Raw genomic sequence first — 18,262 nt, forward strand, 5'->3', positions numbered from 1 at the left:
GCGACTTACGAACAGCCTTCTACTTTCAAAACAGTATTTTTACCTAAGCAACCGAGAGTAAAAATGCCTTTGCGTATTTGTAATCGTTAATTGCCCGTTGATAGGTTCCTTTTATTAGTTAACGGGTAAGCCAACTCCAGTAGCTCAGGTATTTAATCTTGTTGATAGTTCGCTTGTAATTAAGTTATTGTTTACTTTACTTTCTCGTTGGAATTTGTTTTTGTATATATTGCTCTGTCAACGTAGCTACCATTCTACCAAAATTACAACTCGGTGAGACTTAAGCTTACTCATTTGTGCTACCATGACTTGCCGACATAGGTGAATATAGCGCTATGCATTCCTTTGTTCTTCCGCGCTAGATTTTTTTCTCCATTTTTAATGGTATTTGGATTCTGCAGATGCTGCTTTTTACAGCCGATGCAATAAATGTTGGACTCACGCTAGGTGTCATTTTGTTTTACTGCCCCTTCGGCAGTTTTGTTTGAACAGAGTTTCAGCATACTCAAAGAGTAACATATAGACTCCGGGGGAATTTATATGACGCAAGAAGCTACAACCATGGCCCCCGCTCTGCCAGCCCGTCCCGCTTGCAGGCTGAATTTCTCACAGGTGGAGACTTAAAGGCAAAGTAGGTATACAGCCTGTACAAGCGCCAAAACAATAACCCATTTGGTGGTATCGTGTACCTGTATGGACACGTGGGGCACATCACGCAGTTGTAATTATAAGTGTAACCAGACCTGACGTACTCCAGTGAACGCTCGAAAAGCCGTGAACAACCATTATTTGACCCATCTTCCCCTACATTTATTACCATATCGCACAACAGGGCCTCTTGGCCTCCTTGCCCCAATAAATTCGTCATTCATTCTTCATTACACTTCGTAAATGTCTGTACGATTACCCTACCCCGGCAATTTTCGGTCACAATTTTCTCAGGTTTAAAACGAATGTTGTAAGATAGGCACTTATTTGTGTGCGCAATTTATTCGTATTTTAATCTGTTCAGGGGCTTCAGAATGGTTCGCCATGACCATTCAAAATTAAGGCATAAATGCACGCGGTAGAAAAGTATTGCACGTATTGGCTACCCCTGTTCTACGACTAGCATTATCCACCAAGGCGGCAAGTGCGGAGAGAAGCAGCCTTTCTAACTTTTGAGTACAATTATGTTATTTCTCAATTTGCTTCGTACTCACCACGCACTAGGACGCATTCTACGCAGAAAGGTAACCGTGAAGCAGATGATAATTTTTAGAATAGAATAGAATAGAATAGAATAGAATTTTATTTCATGTTCTTTATAAGACTTGACGGGGCGAGAGAAAAAGCTGCTGTGGACAGCTTGGCGAGCTCTCGCCCCGTACCGGTATGGGCAGCAGATGGCGCTACACTTGAAACACGGAGGGGTGAGAAGACAGCCGTTTAAAGTACTTTTAAGTGAAAGCGAAGATTAAGACATTTTTTGTGGAAGACAGTAGTGCTAAATGCTTTGCAAAAGCAACAAGATCAAGTATTCTTCCGTTACATTCCCCGGCAATGATGGTCATGCTTCCACGTCGATACAAAACCTTCTAGGTTTCTTTCGTTCAGCTGCAACAAACTTCGAAGTTGTCTGCGAGCTCTAGTGACATTGCCGAAACACTTTATTTTCCATAATTCCTTTTATCATTGAAGTCGTCTGCGAACTCTAGTGACATAACGAAAACATTTTATTATCCATCATTCCCTCTTTCATTTGCCTAAGAGGAGGACGTGCAAAAACAAGCCGCTTATCGGTAACCAACCAACCGGTAAGAGCCCAACAGGTCTTGTTAAAGGGGTTATGAAGACAATATCCACCTCTGTTCAGTCTGAAAGATACATCATTTGGTAACTCACTCAGCCGCATTACGACAACAAAAATCACGAAAGAAATGTTGGGAAACATTCAAATTTCGTGCTGGAGTAGCGTAATATCGGCCAAGAGTAAACACCCTTCCAGATCACCGCCATGCCTTCCTACGCTACATAGACCCTGAGCTCAGGATGAGGCTGCCAGAGGCACTTCCGTGCCGATTAGAGACGTTATACCACCGCCTGCGTCTCAACGCAGCGCTTACGAAGTCACCTTTTTCGACTGGGTATCAGCACAAACCCTTACTGCGACAACTCAGGGTTGCCGGAAACCGTGAAGCATTTGCTGCTGGAATGCTCCGCATACATACACGCAAGGTGCAGTCCTGTGCAGAAACTAGAGCGCCTCAGCCCAGGACCACTGACCTTGAAAGTACTTCTGGTTCAATGGCCATTCTCACCAGCTCAACGCAAAGTACTGGAGGCGTTGTTCGACTATCTGGACGAGATTTGCGTCATTGCAGTGATTTAGAGTTTAGAAGACAGACTTTTTCATCACACTACTCACAAACTGAGCGTCATTTTTGTTTGTTATTTTTCTGTCTTCTTTCATTTCTTCTCTTTCTTCCTCTTTCTTCTCCCTGTAGTCTATGGGGCCTTTTCGTTTGCCCCTCCCCTTCCCCCGCCGAGTAGCATGTCAAGGTAGAAATTCCGGTATACATCTCGGCTTTCTCTTTCATTAAAGAGCCTTCTCTCTCACACAGTTATCAGAGAGTTAACAGCGCCTTGGCATTCAAGCGATATGATCAAACGGAACTGGAGACCCCACTACAATCACCGAGTCATGCTTCTTGGCAGTGGTTCAGGTCGCCAGCCGCCAATCGCACATGCAAGGTTCTGTGACATCGTAGAGACATCTCCGGAATGTAGCTTTGGAGTCGCCACCTGTTTCTCCTAACATATCCCGTATAAGTTTAAAGTTCGCGACAAAATCGGGATCATTGTTATCGGGACGCAGCAGTCCTTTTAATATATTCTATCTTCACAGCCCCTTTAATGGTAAAACTGTTCCGCCACCACTCCTGTTTCGCCAATTCTTGGGAGTCTCACTCAGCGCAAGCTGTCTCAAAGGAAAAGCCGCGTTTGGTTTTCTGGCGATGACTTCTCCGTACGCGAGTGGGTACCGTGCGACTGCGCGCAGTGAAAGAGCGCGTGAGCGTGGCAGGAAAACGTGCCACCGGATACCACCGCCAAGGCAGAAGAATGGGCTGGGTTGGACGATCCCCGACGACGCCATTTCCACGGATATCATGGCGGTCGGCTTCTTCAGGCTGTTTCTCCTGGTCGTGCTTCCGCCCCCGTTTTCGGCCAAGCCTACGGGAGCGAATATCTACGCGGGAACCATTGACATTCCAGGTAACACTCTTTAGCCGGTGCTCGGAGTGTCTTGATATGCGTCGCTTTATAGGTAAGGTATAAGCAGGCGAGACGAAAAAGCTGCAAAATTACCTGTGGGGAATAGCTCACCGTTGGCCTGAGTAACAAGACAATCAAAATTATCCCCTCGAAAGGTCCGCCTCTTTCTCATTTTAAGTGGTTTCTCAAACTACCCATGTGCTGTTTACGACAAACCGTATGCGGTCTCCGACAAGACCATGACGTACTTCAGTTGAGCAGACCATATTTTATAATGGTATCAAAAGGCATTACGTAACTGAGGTCCCGCTATGTTGTAATGCGTAGCACTCTTTCGCACGTGAGTTACATTGCTGACGAATAACACTTGACATGCGAAGATCTCCGGCGACGAGTGAAACATCGCACAGAAAGAACAGGGTATACGTGATGGCGTTATCGGTTCGACGTTTGCGATGTGGATTATTTTGCGGAAGCAACCTCTAGCCTTTTCGTCGAAGTTTTCCCTAAAGCTACGGCATGCTGTCTTAATTTCGCTCCTAAAATGTTCAAGTTTGATTTGGCAAGATGCATGACAAGAGCTTTTCTTCCTTTAAGTATGCCTTTATTCTGACAGCGCAAAGAAGCATTTTTTTTTTCACATTTGCTCAAGCGAAAAATGACTCCTTCGTGGCGTGTTTTGGGGCTTAGTATAACAGTTCAGCCGAATCACGCTTAATATTCTCCGGAACCAATTACGGTGCGCGAAAATATTGTTACGAATGATTCAACGGGCCGCGTTTCTTCCCACTGTTTGCAGCAAGTAAAAACCACGTAACATGAACATTATGAGCTGTTATAATGCAATTCCAAAAGGCTGAAAAAATAAAGATTTGATTGCGTTCGTACTATAAATACAACGGTAAGGTTCTATGGCACAAAAATAACGTTTCATTTTTTTTCTCTAAAAACAAAATAATGTTAATAGGAAGCAGTACAAAAGCTCTATTTTATGTGTTATTCCTGATTAGAGGTAGTGAAAACTCGGCATCCCGGAAGAAGAAATGTAGATAGATGATATTCGTCAAAGTAGTGTTGTAACGTCTTCAGCGTTTTTAAATGTCCTCCGTAAAACATTCCACCTGACGGACTGTTTTATGAGTGCCAACACACGATCGAGAGCTTCTTTACAACAGTACTGTTTATAAAGGCTTCCTGATTCTCACTGAAAGGTGAATTAATAACGAGAATAGTGTCCCCACTTTAATAGTAATCGCCTCATGTAAGTTGAAATCCACTCACATGCATGCGTAGGGCCTAATTTCAAACAGCCTTACCTGTGCGGGCTTACATCAGCTCGAAACATTTGTCTCGGCAGTTTTGACCATTCTCCTTTGCTTTATTGTTATTTTTCTTTTTTTATGGTAAACACCGAAACCTACATGCCGCTTATAATGACTAAGTGCTTTAGTGCAATTCTGCGGAGTTGAATTCGGGTTTATTTCGCGCCGATGTCACTCCATCGGGGCATTGAGGGGTGTCCCATTTCGGTCAATAGTGAGAGCACTAATGACTGGCTCTCGGAAAACGCTAAATATCGTTACGCGTTAATCTGTTTCTTTCCTTTTTCACTTCAGACGTCATCGAGGGAGATATCTATATGCCGCCTATAACGTCGGTAAGTTCGCTGGTACTTCTGCAGCATATTTCGTGACCGCTCGCGAGTTCATTTATGAATTTCAGAAAAACTGTCTCGGCGGCGACAAATGTGGGCGTGAAGGGTAGGTATAAAATATACTAATTAATCACATTGGTTAAAATATTCTACTTTGACTATATTTCGGAAAATATATCACTTGCAGGCTTCAGATTTTCTAGTAATAGCCCCCCCGCCCCCCACCCACCCTAAAGTGAACTCACCCAGCTGAAATGAGCGGCCCAAATTCAGCCGCACCAGTGATTGTGAGCAAACGATGTCAGCCCCAAAGTGATCGATGTTCTTTCAAATTTAAACAAACAAATAACCGATTTTTGTGGAGTGTACGTTTCAATAGAAATTTCGTCTTTCTCTCTATCCAAATTCAAAGGACATCAGGCTAAAACACCCTTAACCGAAATGTTGCTCTGCATAGGGCCCTAAAACGTTTGAAAACTGAATTTTTAAAATGACCACCCTTAAGTATTCCGCCAAAACGAATGGCGGCAACAATCGCAGTGAGACCGCGGCAACATTCCTTTAAGTGTGTGTACGTGAGATGAAAGGACGTGTTTAACACTTGCCCCCAGCAAAACAATAGTAAACTGTAGGGGATTCGTTTTCTTTGGCGGTTTTGGAATCGCACTTAAACAGAAACGGAGCCGTTTTCTTAAAAACGGTAGTGCCACGTTTAGGCACTACATGCCGCCACCTTTCCAACTGCAGAAAGTTTGAGCCGAACTGAAAGTATTCGGGTCAACGTATTTAGAAATTTCTTGAGGTTGCGCCACTGTATAAAACGCTGGTTTACATAAGAGCTAGAGGATATGCATTGCACAAAAAGCGCTTTGCTGTACCTTTACGCGAGGGTAGCAATTTAGAATTAAAGAAACTTGATACGATACGGTTGCCCTGTAGTGAATTATGATTCGGGCTGGAAACAAGTTGGCCTGCATCGGCAGTCGGCAGATACCCATGAATAGTTTACCAACACCCCAGGTAGACAACTCAGATAATGTTTTACAGACCAGGAAAGAGCAAAAATATAGATTAGGACATTCCAAACCAGGGAGCGCAGGTACGAAAGTTAGGAACTACTGCCCCCTATCAATGCTTCAAATGTTGCACGGGTAAGACTAATAACCCGTGTACGCTGCTAACGCTAAACTTGTTTGCTCGAGATTAAACCAATAATTCCCTTTTCGGCTTTGGGTTGGGAAGTTGAAGTCGTTCACTTTACTTTTATTACGCCTTGGGGAACCTCGCCGGCCCAATAGTTCGGTGAGCAGTTAACCTGTTTGTTCTTCCGTGAGCATGCCGCAGGTATCCGACCTGCGCGCAAGGACGAAAGAGACTCCCCTATGGCCATCTGGCGTGGTGCACTACATCATCGACGACGCCTTCGGTGAGAGCCTATATCTAGGAAATTAAAAGTTCCATGGATCCTTGGCCCAAGACGTGCCCGTTGGCTGACCAAAGGCAACTTTGTTTTAGCCTTACGTTGGAAATGAAGACAGTACAGTCGAAAGCCGTTATAGCAAAGACTGATATTGCGAATTACCTTATATAGCGAACAAAATGCGAAGTTTGTTAGGTCACGATTTATTTCAATGACACCTATTCTTTTTATAACGAAACTGAAACCTCGAGAACAGCGCGATATCGGCTATAACGAAGAAATATTTGATTCCCGCGAGGCTCAAAACTCGACAGCTGGCATAATAAAACAAAATTTTACAAAGTGAGACAAAGCAACCGTTTTTCAGTAGCTTAAGGGCCTTTATTGAGTGGACACTGTGAAAAACTTCGTTCCGCTCAGACTGTGAGAAGGCACCAGGCGAAGGTCACATCTTCCTTCAAGTAAATAAGAAGGCCGGCCTATTCTGCCGAGCGAGCTTTGTTCTGTTGTAATTTCATGTTCTCATGTTCCGGTCGGTTTAGTTTGCAATGCCACAAGGAGACATGTAAGGGCTACCTCATTTATAATGGTTTAGAAGCCTATACAGTAAAACCCGCTTATATCGAACAGCGCGAGGATTGCAAAATAGTTCGATATGTTTAGAAAGTTAAGCAAAAAAACTTATATGAGAGCAATCTTGCCGACGGAGTCACGAGCTAACGCTGAGCTCTTACAACCCTGCAGTTCACTATGGATACGACACTTTCTCGGAAAAAAAAACATTAATTTATTGGGGCGGAAGAACTGCGTGAGTGTAGCGTGCTTCTTGGAGCACAACGCCTTGCTGGTGACTGCTTGCTCCACGGTATCTAAACAGTCGACAAGCACAAAACCGCTGCCCTCAATGGCACTGCAGTCTCGCCGTAGCAGGGCCACGGCAGCGACGGCTTCGCTCCTGCTCGGAAGCGGTACGGAGTCCTCGGCGTCTTCGACAGAGCGGAGACAAGCATGGATACAAGCGAATAACGGCGAACCCAGAGAACCGAGCAAGTGCGGGCAGCGATTGGCGCGGACTTGAAGTTCGGTGACACCGCAGCCCGCACCGCCCGATGTGGTGCTTTTGGCTCCAACGGCATGCATGCGTAGAGCTGGTCCACTCCATAGTTACTGGATATATACAGTTGCGAAACTCCCCAAAAATCCCGCGCAGGAGAGTTCGATATATCCATTGTGAGCAAAATCGCGTTCGATATAAAAAGTTTTAAATGCATGTAATTTTCACCAGAATTTTACAAGGGTTCGATATAGGCAATAATTCGATATATCCGTGTTCGATATAAGCGGGCTTTACGGTAGAACAATGTGTTTTTATCTAGGATTGTAGCGCGATCCAGATTACCAATTTATTAGAGCTGATTTTTACCTCTACCGTTGTAACGAATATCGGATATACCGAATTAATTTACTGCTCCGATACTGCTTCGTTATAAGGAGGTTCGACTGTGCTGTATTTTAAAAGGAAGGGCGAACAAAACTTTGCATGAACTAGAAAGTGGAAATTGTATAATCAATGCTTATATAAGCAGCTCTCCTGTACACCAAGTCCCTTTGCTGTCGACTTTAGTACAACTACAGGCAGGTATTGCTGAGAATACATTTTTCCCGGAGCTATAGGCAGTATCAAAGTAGAGAGGTCCTAGCGCCTTTTAATAAATGACTGCGTAGTGCAGTTTTTGTCAAAAATTTTGACCCCGTTTCTGGCCCACATACAATTCAAGGCAAAGGATTAACGTTTAACTGTCTTCATCCAAAATATTTTTAAGCAGGATGAACTTACAGGTGTTTTGTTCTGCATTTTAGTATAAAAGTTTCAGCTTCGTCCGAGAGATAAGCATGTAGATTGAATTTTTTGTTGCCTACGCACTTTTGGCGGGGCCTAGAAAATTTTGACCAAGAGTCTATCTCATGTACGCCTTGGAACGCTATGCACCGAGCGTTTCCAAAGTACGCTTCCCTGCTATGCACAAATGAATTGCTGGGAAGATTTTTTTTTTTGAAGGATTATATGAGGCGTGTGATGTCAAGGTACGAAACTCGTGACACATCAACCATTACAGATGCACAGGCGGGCTTCCTTGTTGAGCCAAATTTAACGGTGGATTCCTCTCCTGACATACCCGCTGTCACTGCAAGTTGTAGTGCAATGTTTATGACAACAATGGCCCCTAAAGAACTTCGAACCGCATGTATACATGACATGATGTACATGAAGGGCGCAAAATGGTAAGATTCAGTGAGTGGGCGAGGTCCTCCATCGCTGAACTTGAAGTCCTGGTTTATTCACACGCTTTCACGTTAGGAAAACCTACCCTACACTTACCGCTTGTCGAAATTATTGATGGAGCTTTCAGTCAGAACCCATGATCTTCAGCATTACATCCAAAGTAATCTTCAGTATAAAATACGCAGTGGAATGGGGCAGGACATGCCTTTGTATCTCTTGCAGATTCTTGGGAGAAAGAAGAGATCCTGAGCGCCATGCAGCAAATCGAGTCCGTCTCCTGTGTCCAGTTCAAGGAGCGTGCCGACGAAGAAGGATACATCCACATCCTCAGCAAGCAGGGGCGAGTCCTTTTCTTCCCTTTAACATATATTAGAACGGTGAATTTCCCGCTATGACCTGTTCAATATGATGAGTCTCCAATCAGCAAAGCCAGGAGGCAAAAAAAAGTTTGACCATGGTTCGAAGAGTCGGAACTGTAAGTACGAGTGCAAAGAACACTTAAGAAATGCGCGCCCACCTTCTGAGAGCCCGTTAGCGGACGTCACGCGGGCACTTCGCAGCACCGTCTGTGGTCACGCTATCCGCCAGAAGGCGAGAATCAAAACCATGTCTCCTCAAAGCCGATGCCGTGCCCGTGTTGCGGAGTATGTAACTACCGCCATGTCACAAGCCGCCCTACTGTAAAGGTGCAGTGCCTTTTTGTGAATACCAAAACAATGCGAAACGTTGCGTCCTTTAGATTGGTATAGCCTGCGCCCCGCAGTTCAAATTGTTTATTATCAAGGACTACATACAGAGGTAAAATAGGTCCGCCAAAGGCTAAAGGTGGGCTTGTCCGGCGTCACCCGGCAGCAACGGCCTTCACTTCTGTAGGAAGCACGCAATGACAGCGATAACTGAATACGGAGGTAAAAAAATACAGGCAAACAAAAAAGAAAAAGAGAAGAACAAAAAAATAAGAGGGAGGGAAAAAAGGAAAGCAAAAACAACAAGCAAAAAAAATACAATAAATCAACATGGCTTCTACATGGGTGGCATTTTTCTCATCACCAAGAAGCATTAGAGAACAAAAAAATAATAAGCTAACCCCGCACACACATACATGCTTCAGCATAATTCTAATGCTAGAATAGCAGCACTCAAGTGTTTCCCCGTAGTTGAGGAGAACAATTTGTCAGGAAATTCGCTGAAGATAGCAGGTATGTACATAATATGGCCTTGCAGCCATTCCGTAATGGGTACGGACCCGTGGCGTCATATAGCGAGGTATGTGCCGCAGACGTAGAGGTTTAACATTGGGAGTTCGGTAATCCGTACTCCAGAAATATTTTAGCATGAATATTTGCTTAAACAATATATCGAATGACGGTGAACCGCTTGCCTTAAACGCACAATGTCCGAAACCGGAACGTGTGACTTTTAAAGAACACTCTTCGCGGGGTTTTTTTTTTTTTTTTTTTTTTTTTTTTAACGCTGCAGCACTACGATTCGGCTCCCACCATTGGTCGGTCGCCTTCGCAGGTGCTTCTCGGAGGTGGGCATGTCGGGACTCCGGCAGCTCGTCTCCCTCAACTTCGAGGTTTGTGCCACGTACGGCACAATCGTGCACGAGCTTCTGCACGTCCTCGGGCTCTGGCACGAGCAGTCACGCGCCGACCGGGACAGATACGTCCGGGTCGTTTGGAACAACGTTGTGCCGAGTGAGTGCTTATCTGAAAGGCCACAACGCCGAGCTTTACGAAGCGCCTTGATGAACACCTAAATCAGCTCAAACAGCCACTAAAATTAAATTGGCTGGTTCCCCACTTAGAGGCAGCAATCAGGCCTCGTGAATTCAGAATGGGGATCCAGCGTAGGATAACGTAACCCAAGCCCACAAAGGCAAGTGGAGCGTTGCAGGAAGGGATTTTGCAGGGAAGCATTCGGTTTCCGCTCGTTTGGGTAACAATTGGCAGCCTCGATTGACAGAGATATTTGAGCTGCACACAGAAAGTTCTCTAACAGGGCAAAGATGACAGTGAAGAAATCGAAATAGTGTTAAGCAGGCATGCAGAAAGCGTACACAGAAATACTACTAAGGGAATTTTTTTTTCAGAGGAAATAAATATCGTAGTTCACGAGATGCAAAGTTGCGGTTATCAACATTGGCTCGAAGACGTGATTTGCGTTAACTGAAACCCATTCCCGAGCGCGTGCAATGTACAAATTCCGTGTGTCACGTGTTTCCATACAATCTCTCGCAGCTAAATATTTTTTTTGCCCCAAGCAACATTTGTGGAAGTGTAGAAGTTCTCGTCAAGCACATTCCGGAAAACGCCTAACTGAGAAATAGATCAATTGTTCATATATGAAATGTCCGAGTAATGGGCAACGAGGCAGATACGTAACCCTTTAGGCGCTATATATGAAGATTTTTGCAAATTACAAGAAAATTTGGAATGCAGGGTATTGGAGTTCCAGAATTCTTAAAATTCTCGAGGTATCACTGTGCTACTTCACAAATTCCATGGATCTACGCTGATTTCTACATCCGTGTGCTTCTCAGTGCCGCATGAGGAGTAGTAGGATGATGAAGTTGCAACCCGTTAGCTAGAAGCAGGGCAAAGATTCGGCTCGCGGCTATCAAAGGTCATTGGGGTTGCGGTTACTTTATTGTGCAGTTCCTTCTTGACGGACCGCATGTAATATTTCCAACATCAAGTAGTCGCACTGCTCAGCCACATACAAGGGCTCGGATTTTTTTGTGGTAGCATATAATGTATGCCCTGCCCAAAACAAAAATTTCTCCGTTCACAAGCACGTTGAAGTCCTTCACAACAACCAACGCCAATACGACGAGGGGGCCGAATTTTGAGACATATAATACCGCTCAACGTAAGAGACAGTCGGCACTGCACCCGCTCCTGACGTCTTGGTAAGACAGAGAAATAAAAACGTTTTTATTGAACACTGCCGTATGATGGGGATTAATCAATCGCCTCGGTGCAGGCAGCCGCTGAGAACTCTGATGATGTGAGCCGCCAGTTTACGTTGCTCTTGGAGACCGGTTACCCTCTGGCGTAATTGCGTGGCTGTATAGGGTTGTGGGGGCCCTCGGGTTAAGGGTAGCATAGTCGGACAGGAGTGGTGGATGTGAAATTAACAAAGAAGAACGACGAGATTTTGACGCTGTTTTTGGAGCGGCATCAGAAGAGCCTGCGCCATCGACCGAGCGGATTCAGTAGCAGCATGTGTTTTGGGTATTGCTAAATAGATCAATTGTTTGTCATAATATTCTCACGCTCCTAACAATTCCTCGTTTTTTGTTGGTTTTTTTTTTACGCCGAGATATTTTGTCACCCAAAATATTATTTTAAATGGCAACATTCTAGACAATGCAAGGTAAGAAATATAAGAGACAGATTCGTTCGCACTGCATCACTTTGCCCAATTATGTATAGGGATGCACTCTCCGGTCCTCGACCAATGATTTTCGGACTATTTCCTGAGCTAACAAGCTGGGTCTTGCGGATAAATATTGTAATTATGAAACTCTGATTTCCCAATTACCTAGAAAAGATTGGACAAATACGAACTTGCAAGGGTCTCAGCACCCCTTGTACAGAAGAACCGACATTTTTTTCTCTATTGAAACATTGACCACGGCGGTCTTCAGCGCCCCATGGATAAGTTTCCATTCTGCACTTTCCGGGGCGTTTCGCAGGTTTGATTCGCAGCGCGTATCCCCCACTGGCACCCTCAGAACTTCTTTGTAAAACTTTGCAACGCCGTCACGCTCGCGTCTAAAGCAGTAATCGCTCCTGTTTAGTAATCACACAACGCTGAAAACAAGAAGTCACTAAGGCAGCATTTTCCAATTCCCTAGACGCCGAGTGGCCAATTCCGGATGTCAGACACCCAACGGACAATATTTTCCAGCACGTGCCTATTATTGCAAACCTAAAGCTACGAAAGGCGTGCCAACGTGGTACCTGGATTACATGGAACAGGTGCCTATTCTCTTTATAAACTGCAGAGCTGTGGTGTAAAGGTTATCCCGCACCCTTAATTTCATTGCCAAGAATGCCATGTCTTACTTCACGATAGTTAGCATCAGCTGCTAAGGTCGATTGCACGTGGCAGGTTTGTTGCCCCTTTGGAAGTACCTAACCCAGTCCACGTCTTTTTTCGCGTCTGCGCAGAATTCAAGGCGAACTTCATGAAGACAAACCGTGTGCCTTACCTAGAGGAAGACTACGACTACGAATCCATAATGCACTACTTCTTCAATGCTTTTTCCAAGGACCCTGAACAGGCGACGTTAGTGCCCAAGAACAACGCCGTAGAGCTTTTCAACCTCGGCTTGGCATTCAAGGAGAACAGGATGACCAAGGTAGACATTCACAAGCTGAATACCATCTACCACTGCCCCACCGAGAAGCCCCCTGGCCACGAAGAGGATCACCACGAGTGAATGCGAACTTCAGCGGGGTCCACGCAAGTCTTGAGATGGCGGAGGCTGTGAGATGTGTACGGGCAGTGTGCACTAGGAATATCGCAGAGTTCCAAGTGACAGATGCTATCAAAATATTCTCGGGGCTTTATCTACAATTTTTTTTCTTCATGTTATTACTTTGCCACTTTTTCTGGGGTTTTCCAGCTGGGAGAGAAACTAAAAACACCTACCAGGTCTGAACACCAATATGACCAAGATGTTTAAATAAAGAACTGTACTAAATGTTGCTTCGTCCTTTGCGCATGGATGTATTCTAAACGTGCAATCAGGAAATGCGTTGGAGGGATGGACTACGCGTTCAGGTAGTCAGGCAAAATTATGTGGAGCCTGGAACAAGGAGGTGGCACTGATCAACGATCCCATAATGTTGACCCGACGCCATATTCGTGCTGTTCCCTTTGTAGTGTGGCGCGTATCAGCCGCGTAGTGACCGTACGCAAATGAAAATGTAAAGATGGTCGCTTATATCAAGCCGGGTGTAGTGTGTTTATTGTGCCGAAGTAGTTTCGCAAGCACGTTAACACAATCGCCCCGTCTCCTTCCGAGCTAAACAAAAGGTGGGCAGAGCCAGTACTTTATTTCTACAGAATGCGAAAACATAGGGACCACCTAACCGCCATGTACGGGGACCACCTAACCGCCATGTACCGCCATGTACGACACCCGCAGCATATCGAGATGGCGAGTCTCTGTCTGTCTGTCTGTCTGTCTGTCTGTCTGTCTGTCTGTCTGTCTGTCTGTCTGTCCATCCGTCCGTCCGTCCGTCCGCCCGTCCGTCCGCCCGTCCGCTTGTCTGTCGGTGAGTGCGTGTGCGTACGTGTGCGAATGCGTTCGTGTGCGTCTGTTCATTGGTGGATCATGCCATGCAAAAGAGCCGCTATGAAAAGTATGAATGAACTCCGTAGAAAACCGTTTTATGGTATTTTTTGGTCTATACACAAATTGGTTAATATCACAAGTAGATTTCTTGCAGCATCCATTGCTGCAGATTATTGTTGCGAAGGTTGATTATTTATTGTTACTCCTTCGGCTACAATCACAGTGGGCTATTCTATTCCCGAGACTGGAACCGGCACACTCAACAGAAGACCTCTAAACACCTTGCTCGCTTGCAGCTTGCTGGGGGCTTGTGACAGTTCTTTCGGGCTTGCAACAGTCATTGTAAGCTCAAAGAAATTCCCGACGAAACAATTTATGTAAACGCACCACAGTGTGTGAAACTATTCCCCGCGCTAGAGGTCAAGGAAATTTCCGAGCTACGACGGTCAAGCCAACGGAGACTCCCGAAAGCACCGAGAAGGTTCGAACACGTTCCGAAAGGTGGTGTGGCATCCACTTGCCGGTGCTTATTACAGCGGCAGGTTACTGCAAGTCTTTCTTAGTTGTTGAAATAAAGGGTACAAGGAACGGAGGTAGAAAGAAGTGGGTGGTGGTTGGCCATCCTAGTACCATATGCCACGTGCCTCTGCAGCCGTCCTGGCCGGAAATATCAGGGGCTGCTCGTCTTTGTTCCGGCCGCTCCGCAGCAAGCTCTTCCACTGCTCAAGGAAGGAGGGAAAAGGAGATGGGTAGTTTGGCGGGACTGGCCAAAACTGGGTGGCACTGTTGCCATCGCTGGGCGTCACACATCCGCTACAAAGCAATCAGAAATCCGCCAGATTCCGCTAGATTCTAAAACATATCCGCTAAATTTCCCGTTAGGGCCTATTTTATTTAAAGAACAGTGCAATTTCGTATAATAAATACCATTATCATCCTTAAAAGCTCCCCAAAACTACGACAGCTGAAATAACATATAAAACCGTCTTCCAAGGAGTCTAACTACAACACTTGAGGCTTCAGTGCTGCGGTGGTCGTCATAGGGTAACCTCATCACAGGTGAGGCTAAAAGTTATAAATGTTCACACTGATGAAAAAAGAACTCAAAGGTCAACGAAAAACACATCGAGGTCTTCGTCGCCGCTGTCGTCGTCTGACAACATCTCCACAAAACCGCTGGTACTTGTTGAGGGACCAGAAAGGTGACTTTGTTGCACATACGTTGCAGATGACCCGATTGCCCTAACAACTGCCGCGGGAAGTTCGTAATTGAAACAACTTTTCAGCGAACGGGTTTTCGCTGCAGGCGTCCTTATAGGAGTGAACTTCACACCAGAACGACTGCGTGGACGATATTTGGAGGGTGAGTTTGGAGGGCGTGATTGGAAGGGTGATTGCAGGGCGTGGAGTGTGATTTTGCTCCACTGGTTTTGAATTTTTTTTATTGTCTCAGGGGGCACTGCCATTGCTTCCAGCAGAAAAATCAATGGCTCCTTCACGACGCACAAAGCGTTTTCGACCGATAAGAGTGATGTTTCCTGGAGAACTGTGGTGTGGTCGGGAAGTCGCTGTCTCATTTGATCTACTAGCGTGGTAATAAACCTTATGCAGCTTTCTCGCATCACAGCTTCATCTGCGAGAGAGGACCCGTCGATCTTCTGAGCTTTCACGTTGTCAACGTACGTCTCAAACAGGTAGCCCAGGTATAGCTTGGCGTTCAAGTGGTCCTCAAGTCTGCACGTCAGAACGTCAATCTGCTCTGTCGGAATTACGACTTCTTTAACCAAACTTGAAAACAAAGTCATGAGGTCTTTCAGCAGCTTTGTTTGATCCGCATCCTTCGCCTCGAATGCCTTGTTAACCTTCTGAACATCTGCCAGAATCGGTCTCAAAAAAAGCAAGTACCCCAGATTGATCTGGTTTTCGTACATACCATACAGCACCTCTGCCGCATTGCGCTTTTCAGTCCACCTTGCCATCTCGAAATGCGCCTTCAATTCGGTCCACTGGTCTACGATCTTTGATACGGCTATTTCGAGGGATAGCCACCGCGTCCTGCACGCTTGCACAATCTTCAGGGCTTCATCGCCGTCATTCATCAGACCGTAGAGCTCCTTGTACGCAATTTGCTGAGCAGGGGATCTTGCGAACCAGGTGTACGTTTCGCTTATTAGGTAATCCAAGTTTCTCGGCAATGCTCCCGCTGTAGCAGCCGACGTGGCTAGCTGCAAAGAGTGGCAGACGCAGCGGATCAGTACGAGGTGGGGAGCCTCAGCTTTCAACTTCCGATGAACGACATTATTGATCCACGTCATAACGGTCGCGTTGTCTGTCCCTACGCCTCATCCTTTCCAGTTTAAGACAGTACTCCATCCGAGTGGATTTCATGGCCGCCACAATTCCATCTGCCGTGCACACTTCCAAGGAGCACAAGTGAAGGAATGCGGTCACGATCCTTGACTTGGTGACACTGGGATAGATGATAGAAATGGCAAGAAATTCGGTGACACAGATGTCGGTCGACTCATCAATGATCAAGCTGTAATGGCTGTCGCCAATGTCCTGTTGCAGGTCCGCCTTGAAGTGCGGGCCAAGAACGTTTTTTAATCACGGAAGCGCACTTGGAGCGGCGCATTTGATACGCTCTTAGCTTCACTGTCAGGAAACGACTTCTTATCAAGCTGGCACAAGTGATCGGCAGTCATAATTAAAGAATTTTCGGCGATAAATAGAGGAGTTCTGCCCTCAGTGGCATTCCCTGGTTGGACTTGCCTTTTTGTAGTGAAGCCCAGTTGCTTCTGGATTGAAGAACTGACAGCCAGTTCCCTATGCTTCTTGCTGTTCGCATGAGCATTCAGGTCTGAATATCTGCTGCATAGTTGACAGCCGCAGTGCTTGCACGCCGCAACTTGTTTTCCGTCAGCAGACGCTTTGCATTGCAGCCATTTGCTGAGGAAGGGATCCTCCAACCACTCCATCCTGAACTTCTGCGAATATACCACTTTCGGCATAACTCAAGAGGAAGGAGAGTCAGGTTACTCGGAGAATAAACATACCCGTTTTTCGACACAAAGCAGTCGTACGTCTTCCTTTGTTCTCTGCAACTTTGAACGCAAAAAAACAAAAAAGTGGGTGGCTGCTTCACCAATCGCCTCGCTTCCCGCCGTGACTACAGGCTTGCTCCCTGCACGATGGGTGGACGAGGAGGAATATACTTTATTGAAGCCATAAAGGACGTCGGGTGACCAACCTGGGCTGGTCGCTACGTCCAGCGGATTCACTGTTTGCACGGCAAGCGGCGGGGGACGCGTAGAGTGAACGGATTGGTGCATCGCAGCTCGTCTATTATGCGTTACTTAGAAAGCGGTCGCCGCTTTGAAACCTCACGGATTTGTTTGTCTGAGGTAGGCGAAGCAAGTGAACGGGAGCCCTCCTACCCTCTGAAGTTAAACGTTTTCTGCATTTTTAGAGGATACGGAAATGGTTTCTTGCAGGGCGATTTTGAATCGCTTCACTGCGTGAGGTATCCGCCAGAAATCCGCTATGTATAAAAATGGCCCGTCGAAAAATCCACTAGCCGCTAGATTAATTTTCCCCCCGTCAGAATAAAATGAAATCCGCCAGATTTAGCGGAAAATCCGCTAAATTGGCATCACTGGGTGGGACTGACCCGAGGCGTGGTAATGGGTTTCAGGACGGTGAAGTCTCGGGTTTCGGGTGAGATGCTGAGAAGGCAAGGGTGATAGTACTAATATGGCAGTCGGCGCAAAATGCATGCGTCCGCTGTAGAAACTGAGATTTGATTCTGCGCAGGTCTTTTAAATGCATGAACATTCTTTGCCGAGTACCCCACATCCCCAAGTGTGTAGTACAAAAAGGCTTAACTGGTAAATTTCACGCAGTTATTTGCTGTGATAGTGCAAATACACATAACCAGTGGAACGGAAAATCTCAAAATCAAAAATACACATTTTATAAACACAGGAGCACTCCCATCACGCTAGTCAGATTTTTCTGGTCACCTGTGCTAAAGCTGCAGTCCAGGCGCAAGGGACATGGACTGAGGCGAACCCAGCCCACCGAGTGACGGCTCAACGACCACAGTTTGCGTGATGAAACGTTAATTATTTCTCTCTCTCTCTTTATCTCTCTCTCTCTCTTTATCTCTCTCTCTTTCTCTCTCTCTCTCCCTCTCTCTCTCTCGAACACTAAACGAAACTAACGAGCTAAAAAGTTCTATTGCACACAACCCTCAGACTATGAAGACTATATTTAAGAGCAACAACAAAAAACCAACCCAAGAAATCCCGCAAAAAGCAACAACCCTGTAAGGCG

At 45.8% G+C, this 18,262-nt stretch overlaps 1 protein-coding gene across 1 annotated transcript; it reads left to right on the top strand.

The window, feature by feature from the left end:
- Nucleotides 1-3,106: 3,106 nt before the first annotated feature.
- LOC144180450 (zinc metalloproteinase nas-4-like) lies at nucleotides 3,107-13,298 on the top strand. Its single transcript, XM_077708790.1, has 6 exons — nucleotides 3,107-3,255; nucleotides 4,872-4,912; nucleotides 6,254-6,335; nucleotides 8,836-8,953; nucleotides 10,135-10,313; nucleotides 12,795-13,298. The coding sequence occupies exons 1-6, from the start codon at nucleotides 3,150-3,152 to the stop codon at nucleotides 13,064-13,066; spliced, it is 798 nt and encodes a 265-aa protein (XP_077564916.1). The 5' UTR covers nucleotides 3,107-3,149; the 3' UTR covers nucleotides 13,067-13,298.
- The last annotated feature ends 4,964 nt before the right edge of the window (nucleotides 13,299-18,262 follow it).

Source organism: Haemaphysalis longicornis, unplaced genomic scaffold (genome assembly GCF_048455015.1).
Source record: "Haemaphysalis longicornis isolate Haplotype H1 unplaced genomic scaffold, Haemaphysalis longicornis Haplotype H1 scaffold_4, whole genome shotgun sequence".
Lineage (NCBI taxonomy): Eukaryota > Metazoa > Arthropoda > Arachnida > Ixodida > Ixodidae > Haemaphysalis > Haemaphysalis longicornis.